The following is a 14142-nucleotide window of genomic DNA, read 5'->3' on the forward strand; positions in this document are numbered from 1 at the left end:
GCTGTATCGGGCATTTCCCCGGGATGCTGGAAGGGTGGGTGAGGAGGTCAGTTTTTGTTGTAGGGTGGCGGGAGAGGGGCAGTTTTGGACCAGTGCAGCTGTTTTAAAAGCATTGCAGATCCCCTTTTATATCCAACATTATTCAGGCAACAATAAAGGTGCCAACTTAAGTCTGGGGGTTAATGTACCTGCTGGATAGAGATTGGAGTTTGGTCTAGTGGCAGTTTTGACTCATCTAAGGCAGTGCTGAGGGTTAATGTGCTTGCTGCAAAGAACGTGCACTATGCAGATCACAGAACAGTATTTTATGTGCAATGATCAGTGAGATACTGCATTTGTCACAAAGATTCTTTTGTTACTGTGCAGTTCATAAATAACAATCATAATCTAGCACAGTGAGCTATGAACTGCCATCAAAGAGCTACACGCAAACACCATGCTTCAGGCTAGAAAGTTATGCTCTTTCCAGTCTTTGATTAACCTAATGTTGCTGAAAACGGTTTGTTTGGGTAGAAATACATTATTATTAGTAAAGACAACCCTAACCACTGTGTTACATTCTGAATCCTGAGGTAATGATTTCTCAGACCAAGCACCCCTAAAAAATGCCTACTAGTATGGATGACATGTGAATTCTACACCTTGTAGTCCCCTTTGTCTTATCTAACATTTTCTACACACTTATTTATACATGTATGATTCATTGTCTCTGTGTGTGTTATAAAGCACTCCAACAACCTACGCTAGTAAGAGAGGGGCTATGAAACAAATTAAATACATTGGAGAGAGGGACTATAGAAAGATGAAAGGCACTGTTAGAAGGTGACGGGGTGGGGAAATTATTGAAGAGCCCCCAAGTAAATTTGCTTTAAAAATTTAACAATTGAATATATAATGTAAAACGTGTTGTAGATCGCGCTGTTTTTGCATTTTTCTCAAATTGTCTTGGGTGGGAAGAACACCCAAAACTTATTGTGGTGGTAATGGTCAAGCTCGCTTGCAATGGACCCTATGGGGGCTGGTCTGACAAAATTTGGCCGGGCTGCTTTGGGTTCCCAGTCCGGCCCTCTCAGCACCTGTGTAATCAAAGCCCCAAAGAAGTGGGGAATTACTTCATTTCAGTCAATATTTCACCTGTTTTTTCTTGTGAGGTGTCTAGGTGAAGCACTACAGACACCCAGGGTCCCCTAGACACTTGCAATCTCGATAATGGTTGTAACTTCCTTTACTGGTCCCCATTGGGATTACAGGTCTCTGTTGGGAATGAGTCCACCGGTGATGAAGCTCTCTGTTTCCCTCAGCCTCCCCTGTTCTGACATATATAAAATGAGTAATACAGTTTAAACAATAAAAAATTCGATCTTTGAGCATCTAAAACTGATTTGGATTCTGATGACTCGTTTGTAGGACACTGGCATCTTTCGTCTTGTCCGAAAGAGAAACACTGATGTAGTGGTGACCCAAGGGTTGCCAGTGGCATGGGGTCTTGATTACAATGCAGAGCAATGGAGATCTAGGCTCTTGTAAGGAGAGGTGATAGGCGTGGAAAGCTCAGAAAGCGAGAAGGGTGATAATGCTCACATCAGCAGTCCTAGGGTGGCAGAGATAGTGACTGGACATTTAATTTGCTTTGTTGAACATTAAGGCCCAGTTTTACTAATTCTTCATGTCACCCAGCACAGCACCCCGATGTTCTGCGCTGCACTGGGCAGGGGGGAAAACCGAACAGAGCCATGTATACCAAGATTCGCCTGCTGCTGGAGTCAGTCCCTGCATTGGCACTCTAGACTACCCTACGCAATGTGCAGCATCCTACGAAGGTGCAGAAGTGGGCGTACGCTGTCTAACACAGGATTTGTACCAGAGCCATAGCCTTCCAAAGAGTACACAAGCTCAGAAACTTCCCACACATCGGACGTGTGCTATGTACTGCTTCTAACGCGCAATGCGTTCCTAGTAATTGTGCACTTTTCCCCTTGATTGCGTCTGCTCTGAGTAGGCGTTATGTTTTCAATAGAAGCCAGGCCGAGTTTATGACCATCAGGGAGGGATACCGTTGAATCGCAGATAGGGAACAACCAGACATGCACATGCCTTTAGGTGTTTCTACACTTCCAATGCAAACCGTGCATTGGGGCACCTTCTTCCCCACCCTTCCGTGGGATTTTCATCTGCAGATTTTTTGGCACTCGGTGGATCATTCTAAAGTCGCGAGTGCAATTATGCCTTCCAGGAATCCTTTTTTGAATTTCTTGTAAGCATAAATGGAGGACTTTGTAGACGGAAATATATTTTTATGTCTAAATACACTTTCACAATTGGGCTCTTTCAGTCTTTGGCTTTCTATAGGTGATGAAATGATGAATGATACATTAGGGATGCTTGATTATCTTCAACCATTCTCCATATATTAAAAATCTGAAAACACATGCATGAAAAAGATACATACCACTTAATGTATTCAGGTTATTAAGCCATTTCAACATTTGACAGATCATGTTTTGTTTTGCTGTGAAATCAGTGATCAGTGGGCATCTATCGCCATTCCTCAATATACGGTGTGGTAAATGTGGCAGAAATGAACTTATAGTCTCATAGTCGGTTCGAAAACGGGTATCACCGATGAAGTTTATCGCTGTTGCCCAGTCTTGGTTAAACTGCTTTTCGGGGTCTGACAGGAAATTTAATCTAAAAAACAAAAAAAAAAACAAAGGTAAAGAAGTCAGAGATGGAAATCACCTTTCTACTAAGAATGCACGATGCAACAGCACATAGTGAAGTTCGACTACATTTGATAGAATATGCACCGGTGGTCCGGTCATTAGGTGTCTACAAAAACGGAAGCGTTTAATGCAAGAGCTTGTGCGGTGTAGAGTAACATGTAGGTCTACTCCATCACCATGTACTGTTGTCCTCCGCCAGACATCCTCTAAACCTATCCTTAGACACATGAAAAGTACACTATTACCATTTCCCCGAATGGCAACTGTGATGTTGTAGTCACTACTTGTAAACTTTGCTGTGAAATGGGTTTTTTGTTTTCAAAAGGACTGCGTTTTTCCTTAGGGCATGTTATTTCATGAGTCAGAGAATGGTATTCTCGATGAGCAAGATTGACTTATTCGCACCCCTGAACCCTATGATGTTCTATCTCTTATTTTATGCTTCTTCTAAGAGATTTCTTCCAGATGTCACACTACTATTTTCTTTCTAGCTATTTTTTCTTGCTAAACCTCACCAACCATCCGTGCCTCACCCGAGCCGTTCCTCCCCCTTTTACAAACCACGTCTTCTTCTCATTCAACAGTAATTCTGAAACTCGAATGAGCTTTGTGACTCTCTGTATCCAGGCCATGGCTATTTAATAAAGAATCAACACAATCATATGCAGCATGGGATACAGCGAATATAAGGTCGTGCCTCCGCTTATACAAATGGAGTATGAGAAGACGATTCTAGCTGATTGACTTGGGAATCAGTTTTGTAACAGCAAAATCAGTCCTTCGAAATCATTCGAACCAAGGACAAGTGTGCCTAAATTACCTATATCAGAGACCAAATACTAGTCTACAAGTTTAATACAAATTAGATAGAAAACTAAGCCTAGTTTGAGTGGACCGGCGAGGTGCTGTCTCAAGAAATGATGTACCACTCCTTCCTAATCTGAAACCAGCATCCACTCCAACTGTGGGCAGAGACAAACATCTGAGAGTACTCTCGAAATGAAAGGCTTCTTCCACTTGGTCCTTCTTGTGGCACGTTAAGGAGAGACAGAAAAGAAAAAGAAGTTTACTCGGAGTCAAACATATCAGCAAACGTGCAATTATCCATGTAACAGGCTCGGTCCCTAAGGCGGTAACAAAACTGCCCCGAGGAGGGACAAACGTGGAGCATTTACCAAAGTCATCCAAGTATTTTTGAAAGGCAAGCCCATGAACGAGTGAAAGAGATGGGCCTGAGGTGGGCAGGGTTAAAAGCCCATATAAAAAGCAACATGTCGGAAAAGCAGCGCTTACGCACTACTATGCTCAACCTAAAAAGTAATCTTTTCTTCTAAACAGGCCTCTCCATAGAAAAATGCCACTTTATCTAACGAATGACAATCAAAATTTGCTAGTCATTCATTATTGGGACAAACGTTTCTTTATTGGTTAGAATCATTCACAGTAAGCACGAAACCCCCATGAGCTTAAAGGGCTCACCTAGACTTATCTAATGTATAAAAGTAGGTTTTGATACATAGAATAATACTTTTCCATGACATCTGTTACTGCACTGTTTTACACTGCAGCCAGCAAGACCACTATTGGACCTGATCCTCTCTGCAGGGTCACCCCCAAACCTTTTGCATTTACCTTCCACTTTTTTGCTGAATTTGTTTTTTTGCTCGCCTGAGGACTCTGTGCACTTTATCACTGCTAACCAGTGCCAACAGGAGTGTGCTCTCTCCTCTAACCATGGTAGAATTGGCTTAAACCCAATGGGTATATGTAATTTACTTATATGTCCCTAGTAAAGTAGTATTATGTATACCCAGGGCCAGTAAAGTAAATGCTACCAGTGAGCCTGCAGCACTTTTTGTGCCACCCAATTAAGTAGCCTTTTAAACATGTATCAGACCTGTCATTACTGTGGGGTGTGCAGATTTAAACTGCCATTTTGACCTGGCAAAATAAACTTTTTACCAGGCCCAAACCTTACTTTTGAATATATATTTCACCCCTAGGTTAGGCCCTGAACAGCCCAGAGATCAGGGTACAGTGTATATAAAAAGTAGGACATGTACTTTTAAGTTTTACATGTCCTGGCAGTGAAAAACTCTTTAATGCATTTTTTTCACTAATGAAAGGCCTGCCTAACATTGGAGGTACTTATTACATTTAATAAGCTGTGACTTCCAAATGGGAACAGGTGATTAATTCATGTTTAATGCCTTTGGAATTATAGTGAAAAATCCCCTCTTATGCTAAAGTCAAGTTTTAAGTTACACTTTTTAATGTTCCACTTTTAGAACGCTGGCCTTATCCTGTGTTACCCATTTAGTGCCTGTAGCCAGTCTGAAGGCCACATGACTGGTTGTAGATGACAGTTGTGCTTTGTGTATTCCTTCTAGACAGTCACACACACAATAAAGAGCTTAGGTGTGCCTGGATGGACCACCACTGGTAGGATGGGTGGGTGGAGCTGGGCACAGCCCTACTTATACTTGAATAGGCTGCGTCCTGTTTCCACACAAAGATCTGCATACCTCTTGTTAGTCTGGAGCCAGGGCAAGGAACCTGTGAACTTAAAAGGGAAACCTCTAGAAGCTTCTTTCATTTCAAAGGAGGCACCTGTTATTTATATTAAACCTCAGTTACCACCTCTTCAGTACACTTCCAAACCTGTAGACCTTGCAAGGAAGAAGGACTACTGTGGTCCTGAAAGAATAGCCAATCTGCAGGACTGCTGTCCTGAAAGAATGATGATCTATTGTGCTTGCCTGCTCCCATCCTGTCTAGAGTTCCGCAGACAGAAGGCTCTAAAAACCCTAAAGCCAGCACCTGCACTCTGTCATCTGTGTGTCCTACCCTGCCAAGTGATGTCACCCAATACTTGAACCCTTTGAAGTGGACCTCAAGTTTCTTTGCTAGCCCACCTGTGGAGGAAGGAGAACTGATGCACATCTGCTGAGTGTAGCAACCCCAAGCAGAACAGACGCATCACCTCTTCTGCACAGAATTTCCTGATGCAAAGAGTTCACATCGCAGTTTCACAGCTCCATTGGAAAAAGCTGCTGTCCAATGCATCCGCAATGCAGGCCCTCGCATTGCAATCCTCTCATCAACAGAATCATCGACGACGATGCAGGACCTCGCATGGCAGCCTCCCTGCTCCTAGGAACCAACACATCGCCTCAGCTGTGTGGCACATCTTCCGTGCTGGACTTCACATCACAAGTCTTCATCAATGTGATCCTTGATAATGATGCAGGGCCTCGCATCACAGCCATGCAGCCCCTGAGAACTGAAGCATCATCTTGCCTGTGCAACTCATCCTGGATGTGGGATGCTGCAACTCTCTGCAAGTAGGATTTAATGTACTCTTGTTTAGTGGGCCTAACTGGATCTCAGCAGCAGGCCTGCAATCCATCCTGGTTGGCCTAAACTTGTGACTTTGTCTTGGTCTAGCACAACCAGATATCCACAGTTGGCGATTTGTGCGTTTTGGCACTATTGTCACTAAAATCTTTAAAATGGCATATCTCTGGATCTACTGATTTGATTTTATAATTCTGGTCATTTTATTTATTAAAGTTTACTCTCTTTTTCTAAACTGGTGAGGGATTGTTCTTGTGTTGTGTTTTCACTTATTACTGTTTGAAGTGTTTCATAAATAGTTTATGCAGTTCCTCTAAGTTAAGCCTGACTGCTCTGTGCCAAGCTACCAGAGGGCTGAGCACAGGCTAATTTGGGGTTTGCTTATGACTTCACCCTGACAAGGACTGTGGTTGCTGCTTCAGTAGGCTTTTACCCCATTCAATCAGTTATCCAATTTCTTACAACCACAATGTTGTTCTTAAGTTATGTTATTTCAACGTACATGTACACTGCAACCCACGCGTGGCATTTAACTTCTGCCTCACTCTTGCATTTCCTCCCCTGACTCAGCAGGGCCTTATTTTAAAGTTAAAAAATCCATGTGTGTGTACATAAATTATGGTCATTATAACAATGGCCATTATAAAAAATGTGTTAGGGGAAGAGCACACTCACTGTGATACCTAACAGCAGTGTCACAGTGGACAGTGTCATAATGGCCCCAGAAGCAGTTCACAACCAGGCAAAAAATCTAGGGATACCATGCTGAAAAGGTGACATTATATCAAATTCAATAGAGTGCAACAGAAAATCAATGAACACATACAATTTTTTTTATGCCCGTAGCTGCAAGATTTTGCTATACACAGCAACATTGAGACAGTCACTAATTCATTCCTTTCACAATAATGATTTAAAGTCTTCAAGTCTGGCTTTATATTATTAGCTATAGAAGCATGCACAGATGGACAAAGGCTAATTGTGCCTTGTTTCTGGGCACTAAAGCCCTCATTACAACCCTGGCGGTCAAAGATCGCCAGGGTTGTTCTGGCGATCGTACCGCCAACAGGCTGGCGGTACAAATCGCCATATTTTGACCGCAGCTTCGCACCGCCGGGACTGGCGGTTTTGCGCCATTGTTGTCCCAGTGGTTATAATCCGCCAGGGTAGCGTTGCTTGCAGCACTGCCCTGGGGATTATGACTCCCCTTCCCACCAGCCTTTCCATGGCGGTAGAGACGGCCATGGAAAGGCTGGCGGGAAGGGGAGTCTCGGGGCCCCTGGGGGCATGGGCAGTGCAGGGAAGGGATCGGGGTTGAAGAAGCACGCTGGGTGAAAGGAAAGAGTTTTTCCTTTCTCCTGGTGTCTCTCTTCAGTGCATTCCTGTAGGAAGGTAGCCTCTTTCTAGCCTTGTTACCCCCACTTTTGGCCTGTTTGTGAGTATATGTCAGGGTGTTTTCACTGTCTCACTGGGAGCCAGGGCCCAGTGCTCATAGTGAAAACCCTATGTTGTCAGTGTGTTTGTTATGTGTCACTGGGTCCTGCTAGCCAGGACCCCAGTGATCATAAGTTTGTGGCCTATATGTGTTCCCTGTGTGGTGCCTAACTGTATCACTGAGGCTCTGCTAACCAGAACCTCAGTGTTTATGCTCTCTCTGCTTTCTAAAATTGTCACTGCAGGCTAATGACTAATTTTACCAATTCTCATTGGCACACTAGTACACCCATCTAATTCCCTTGTATATGGTACTTAGGTACCCAGGGTATTGGGGTTCCATGAGATCCCTATGGGCTGCAGCATTTCTTTTGCCATCCATAGGGAGCTCAGACAATTCTTACACATGCCTGCCACTGCAGCCTTAGTGAAATAACGTCCACGTTATTTCACAGCCATTTTTCACTGCACATAAGTAACTTATAAGTCACCCATATGTCTAACCCTCACTGGGTGAAGGTTGGGTGCCAAGTTACTTAGTGTGTGGGCACCCTGACACTAGCCAAGGTGCCCCCACATCGTTCAGGGCAATTTCCCCGAACTTTGTGGGTGCGGGGACACCATTACACGTGCACTATACATAGGTCACTACCTATGTATAGCGTCACAATGGTAACTCCAAACATGGCCATGTAACATGTCTGAGATCATGGAATTGTTACCCCAATACCATTCTGGTATTGGGGGACAATTCCATCATCCCCCGGGTCTCTAGCACAGAACCCGGGTACTGCCAAACTGCCTTTCCGGGGTCTCTACTGCAGCTGCTGCCAACCCCTCAGACAGGATTCTGCCCTCCTGGGGTCTGGGCAGCCCCAGCCCAGGAAGGCAGAACAAAGGATTTCCTCTGAGAGAGGGTGTTACACCCTCTACCTTTGGAAATAGGTGTGAAGGGCTGGGGAGGAGTAGCCTCCCCCAGCCTCTGGAAATGCTTTGAAGGGCACAGATGGTGCCAATCTCTGCATAAGCCAGTCTGCACCGGTTCATGGATCCCCCAGCCCTGCACTAGCGTGAGACTGGACAAAGGAAAGGGGAGTGACCACTCCCCTGACCAGTACCTCCCAGGGGAGGTGCCCAGAGGTCCTCCAGTGTGTCCCAGACCTCTTCCATCTTGGATTCAGAGGTGCTGGGGGCACACTGGACTGCTCTGAGTGGCCAGTGCCAGCAGGTGATGTCAGAGACCCCCTCTGATAGGTTCTTACCTTTCTTGGTAGCCAAACCTCCTTTCTTGGTAGCCAAACCTCCTTTTCTGGCTAGTTAGGGCCTCTCCTCCGGGGTATTCTTCAGATAACGAATGCAAGAGCTCACCAGAGTTCCTCTGCACTTACCTCTTCAACTTCTGCCAAGGATCGACTGCTGACTGCTCTAGGACGCCTGCGAAACCGCAACAAAGTAGCAAGATGACTACCAGCAACATTGTAGTGCTTCATCCTGCCGGCTTTCTTGACTGTTTCTTGGTGGTGCATGCTCTGGGGGCTGTCTGCCTTCACCCTGCACTGGAAGCCAAGAAGAAATCTCCTGTGGGTCGACGGAATCTTCCTCCTGCTAACGCAGGCACCAAAAGACTGCATCACTGGTCCTCTGGGTCCCCTCTCAGCCTGACGAGCATGGTCCCTGGAACACAGATACTCTATCCAAGTGACTCCCACAGTCCAGTGATCGTTCATTCCAAGTTTGGTGGAGGTGAGTTTTTGCGTCCCCACGCTATATTGCAAACCTGTGTACTGCATGATTTGCAGCTGCTCCGGCTTCTGTGCACATCCCCAAGGATTCCTTTGTGCACAGCCTAGCCTGGGTCCCCAGCACTCTGTCCTGCAGTGCTCAACCCTCCGAGCTGGACTTCGATGTCGTGGGACCCTCCTTTGTGACTCTGAGCCAGCTCTGGTTCACAAATCTTCTAAGTGCCTGCTCTGGTACTTCTGTGGGTGCTGCTTGCTTCTGTGGGAGCTCTCTGAGTTGCTGAACGCCCCCTCTGTCTCCTCCTCCAAGGGACAACATCCTGATCCTTCCTGGTCCCCAGCAGCACCCAAAAACTTCTACCACAACCCTTGCAGCTAGCAAGGCTTGTGTGTGGTATTTTTGCATGGGAACACATCTGCAACCTTCAGCACACCTTGGGACATCTTTCATCAAAGAAGGAGTTCCTAGCTCTCTTCGTTGTGGCAGAATCCTAGGTTTCTTCCATCAGGAGGCAACCTTCTTGCACCTTCATCCGGGGTTTCCTGAGCTCCTGCTCCCCCCCCCCCGGACACTATCGCGACTCTTGGACTTGGTCCCCTTGCCTTGCAGGTCCTCAGGTCCAAGAATCCATCTTCAGTGCTCTGCCGGTGTTTGTGGTTCTTGCAGAATCCCCCTATCACGACTATTGTGTCCTATTAGGGTAGTAGGGGTAATTTACTCCTACTTTTCAGGGTCTTGGGGTGGGGTATCTTGGACACCCTGACTGTTTTCTTACAGTCCCAGCGACCCTCTACAAGCTCACATAGGTCTGGGCTCCATTCGTGGTTCGCATTCCACTTTTGGAGTATATGGTTTGTGTTGCCCCTAGACCTATGTTTGCCTATTGCATCCTATTGTAATCCTACACTAATGGCATTACTTTTCTTACTATTACTTACCTGTTTTGGGTTTGTGTATATTACTGACCTTCTAACTGAGGGTACTCACTGAGATACTTTAGGCATATTGTCATAAAAATAAAGTACCTTTATTTTTAATAACTCTGAGTATTGTGTTTTCTTATGATATTGTGCTATATGATATAAGTGGTATAGTAGGTGCTTTGCATGTCTCCTAGTTCAGCCTAAGCTTTGCCATAGCTACCTTCTATCAGCCTAAGCTGCTAGAAACACCTCTAATCTACTAATAAGGGATAACTGGACGTGGCACAAGGTGTAAGTACCACAAGGTACCCACTATAAGCCATGCCAGCCTCCTACAATTCCTGCTGCTTGATCGTGGCAGGAACTGCAGTTGCTCAGCACAAATGCACCCAATAGACACAAGAGATATACTTTTGGTGCTGGAGCAGCCCATTTCAAAAGGGTAATTCCCCAAAATATGTGGGCAGATGTTTTGGCCGTTTTCACCTGTGGGTGGCAGAGCTGCCATTTTTTAGGCCGATCTGCCACTCAGTGATGTGGAGCCAATAGACACTAGAGATTATTGTTAAAATATTTTTCTGGGAGAGCAACCCCGTAGGCAAGTGTCGCTCCCTTTCAAGGGCACAATTTTCCTAGTTTCCACCCCTCCAATGGGGCAAATCAGTCTTTTTTTTTGGTCAAGCTGCCCCCGGGGTGGATGGAAGCCACTAGACACCAGGGAATTGAAATGTATGCATGTCAGGGTGTGCCTCTCTGGGCAAGGGTCGTCCTCCATTTTTGGGGAAAAATCTTTTGTCTATTCTCCAGCCCCCGGGGACAGGTCAGCCATTTATTTGGTCAATCTGTCCCCAAGGGAGGGGAGAGGCAGAAAATCACTAGACACCAGGGACTAGAAAGTTAGGCATGTTAGGGAGTGCTCCCTTGGGGTTCCCATCTTGGAAATGGCATCTCTTTTGTTTTCTGCCCCCCTGGAGGCACATTGGCAACTTCATAGGCTGATCTGCTGCCAGGGGGTGGTGAAAAACCAATAGACACCAGGGAAATCATTATTTGTGTAGGTTGTGGGGGTAGCCTCTTGAGAAAGGTTTGCTCCTTATTTTGAAACGGGCACGTTCTTTGTTTCTGCCCCCATTGGAGGCAGATGGGTGATTATTTAGGTCAATCTGTCCCCAAGGGGGCAGATAACCACTAAACACCTGGGAATAAGTTTCTGAGTGTGAACTGGAACTTAGTTGGCAGTGTCTGTGAACAGGTGTTTGGCGGTGTGTTTGGACTTGTGTGTGGTTGGCACTGCATGTGACTGGCAGCTTGTGTGTGGACTGATGTTTCTCTGGTAGTGTGTGTGGCTGGTGTGTGTGAGAACTAAAGTGTGTCTGGTGGTGTGTGTGGATTGGCATGTGGTGGGAGTTTGGCTGGTGGTATGTGTGAACGAGTATGTGGCTGGGATAAGGGCACTCCCCTCTGGGGTGACAATTTGCTTGGTTCCACCCTAGTAGGAGGATCGGGGTGTGCTCCTAGGGCCAGACTTCATTGTGTTTTATAATGTTGACTGATTGTTTCTTGTCATCATTTGCATTTGTGAACTTAGGCACTCATTACAACCCTGGCAGTGAGTGATAATGTGGTGGTAATACCATCAACAGGCTGGCAGTAAATTCCCCCAAATTATGACCATGGCGGTGATAACTCCCATAGACAGCCAATGTACCACACCAACCACCAGGGCAGAAACAACACTCACCATGGTGGTAGCCGCCAACAGCCAGGCGGAAGAAAAAGTACCGCCCACCATATTAAGACACTGAAAACCGCCACCTTTTCTGGGGCGGTACCAACACCAACAAAAGCCTGGCGGAAACAGAGCTCAGAAGAGAGAGGACACACCTTTAGAGACATAGGGAAGAACTATGCCGCCTTGGAACCCAAACTGCAAGTCTTCCCTATGATTTCCTATGTTATGCTCCACCTGGAACACCAATGCCGATGAAGACGACGAAGGTGAGTACAGCCACCTAGCACACAAGTGAGGGAGGTAAATGAGAGTGACACACACATGCACCACACACCTGACACACACACACCATACACACAGCCAGCTGCAGAGTAAAACCAATGGCACACGACACACAGCATAATACAACATGGACCAGATATCGGAAGTACTGACGATGTATTGCCATAGCAAAACCCACCACATGAACCACATGTATACAAATGTTCATAAAGAGCTAATTCCCGGTCAAAAGTCATAAGGGAACACAAGGCCACAAGGCACAGTCCAAGGCCCAACTTGTATCTTGACACAACACTGCAGGGGCATCATTTTGGAAGTGGACAGGCACCTCAGGAGGATGGGGGGGCACCTCAGCCGAATACATGAACTTCCCCACTGGTTTTGGAAGGGCCTCCATGCCCATTCCTCTTTGCTGGGGAGTGCATGGTCACAGTCTCTGTGCTGGGGAACATGCCCACTGGTTCTGGAGGAGGCTCCATGCCCATTTCTCAGTGCTGGGGAGTGCAAGGTCACAATCTCTGAGCTGGGGAACATGCCCACTGGTTCGGGAAGGGACTCCATGCCCATTTCGTAGTGCTGGGGAGTGCAAGGTCACAGTATCTGAGCTGGGGAATATGCCCACTGGTTCTGGCGGGGGCTCCTTGTGCAGCAGTCCCTGGTGGGTGGCATACATGTCCTCTGCTGGTGGTAATAGCTGCATTGCCTCAGCTGGTGTGGAGTGCTGCTCTGTGGCAACAGGTGACAGTGCCTCCTGGCCTGCCTCTGCTGGCGGTGATAGTTGCACTGCCTCAGCTGGTGTGGAGTGCTGCTCTGTGGTAACAGGTGACGGTGCCTCCTGGCCTGCCTCTGCTGGCGGTGATAGCTGCACTGCCTCAGCTGGTGTGGAGTGCTGCTCTATTGCAACAGTTGACGGTGCCTCCTGGTCTGCCTCTGCTGGCGGTGATAGCTGCACTGCCTCAGCTGGTGTGGAGTGCTGCTCTGTGGCAAAAGGTGATGGTGCCTCCTGGGATGCCTCTGCTGGCAGTAAGGGCTCTGTGACCTAAGGTGGTGGCGGTGCCTGTGCCACTCTTGTGTGTTGTCTTGTGAGCATGCTCGTCTGTATGTGTACCTGGGATGGGTTGGGGTTGAGGAGAATGGGACTGGGAAATGGTAGTTGGAGGGGGCCGGTAGAAACAGGGACAATGGCTGCCATCTGAGATCAGAGAGGAGGCCAGAGCCTGAATCGATCTCTGTTGGTCCGCCAATCCACGTGAATGCCCTCCAGGAATGCATTGCATTGATGCATCTGGGATGCCAGCCCCTGGATGGCATTTACAGGGGTTGATTTCCCTACAGAGATGGATCTCAGGAGGTCAATAGCCACCTCACTCAGGGCACCAGGGCTCACTGGGGGAGAGCCTGAGGTGCCTGGGGCATAGGAGATGCCCACTCTCCTGGGTGAGCGGGCACAGGCAACTCGCTGAGGGGCTACTGGGAGGGTGGTGCTGGTACGGGTGTGGTGGCTGTACCTGCATCTGGGGTGGTCACAGAGGTGTCCGCCACCACCAGGGAGCTCCCATCGGGTTAGGTATCTGGTGTCTCCTCCAGTCTCCGCCGTGGTGCTCCCCTCGACCTCCGTCCCACTGGTTCCCTCGGCGTCTGTGGACCCTGCCTCCAGGGTCCTGTGGTATGCAGCTCCATCTGTCACCAGTGCCCCTGCTCCTCTGTCAGATGATGCTAATGCACACAATGACAGGGTGATAAAACAAGAAAGGGGGAGACAAAGGATACTCTTGGTCAATGACTGCACCAACACCACTATTGGCATGCATATCACCATCACACACAGGGAACAGTCTTAAGCACTATGCATTGCACTACCAGTGATATGGCTTGTCACTAAGACAAGATAAGGACCACACACTGCCAACTGCAGCACACCTGGGATCCACGATGCCCTGTATTTGTCAGG

At 47.2% G+C, this 14142-nt stretch overlaps 1 protein-coding gene across 1 annotated transcript in view; it reads right to left on the bottom strand.

The window, feature by feature from the left end:
* C5H6orf58 (chromosome 5 C6orf58 homolog) overlaps positions 1-14142 on the bottom strand; it is a 491403-nt gene that overhangs the window by 103928 nt on the left and 373333 nt on the right. Inside the window, exon 5 of the mRNA XM_069236737.1 lies at positions 2450-2688. Coding sequence (XP_069092838.1) covers positions 2450-2688 — 239 coding nt within the window. The remainder of the gene's footprint in view (positions 1-2449; positions 2689-14142) is intronic.

This window comes from Pleurodeles waltl, chromosome 5 (genome assembly GCF_031143425.1).
Source record: "Pleurodeles waltl isolate 20211129_DDA chromosome 5, aPleWal1.hap1.20221129, whole genome shotgun sequence".
In the NCBI taxonomy this organism is placed as follows: Eukaryota; Metazoa; Chordata; class Amphibia; order Caudata; family Salamandridae; genus Pleurodeles; species Pleurodeles waltl.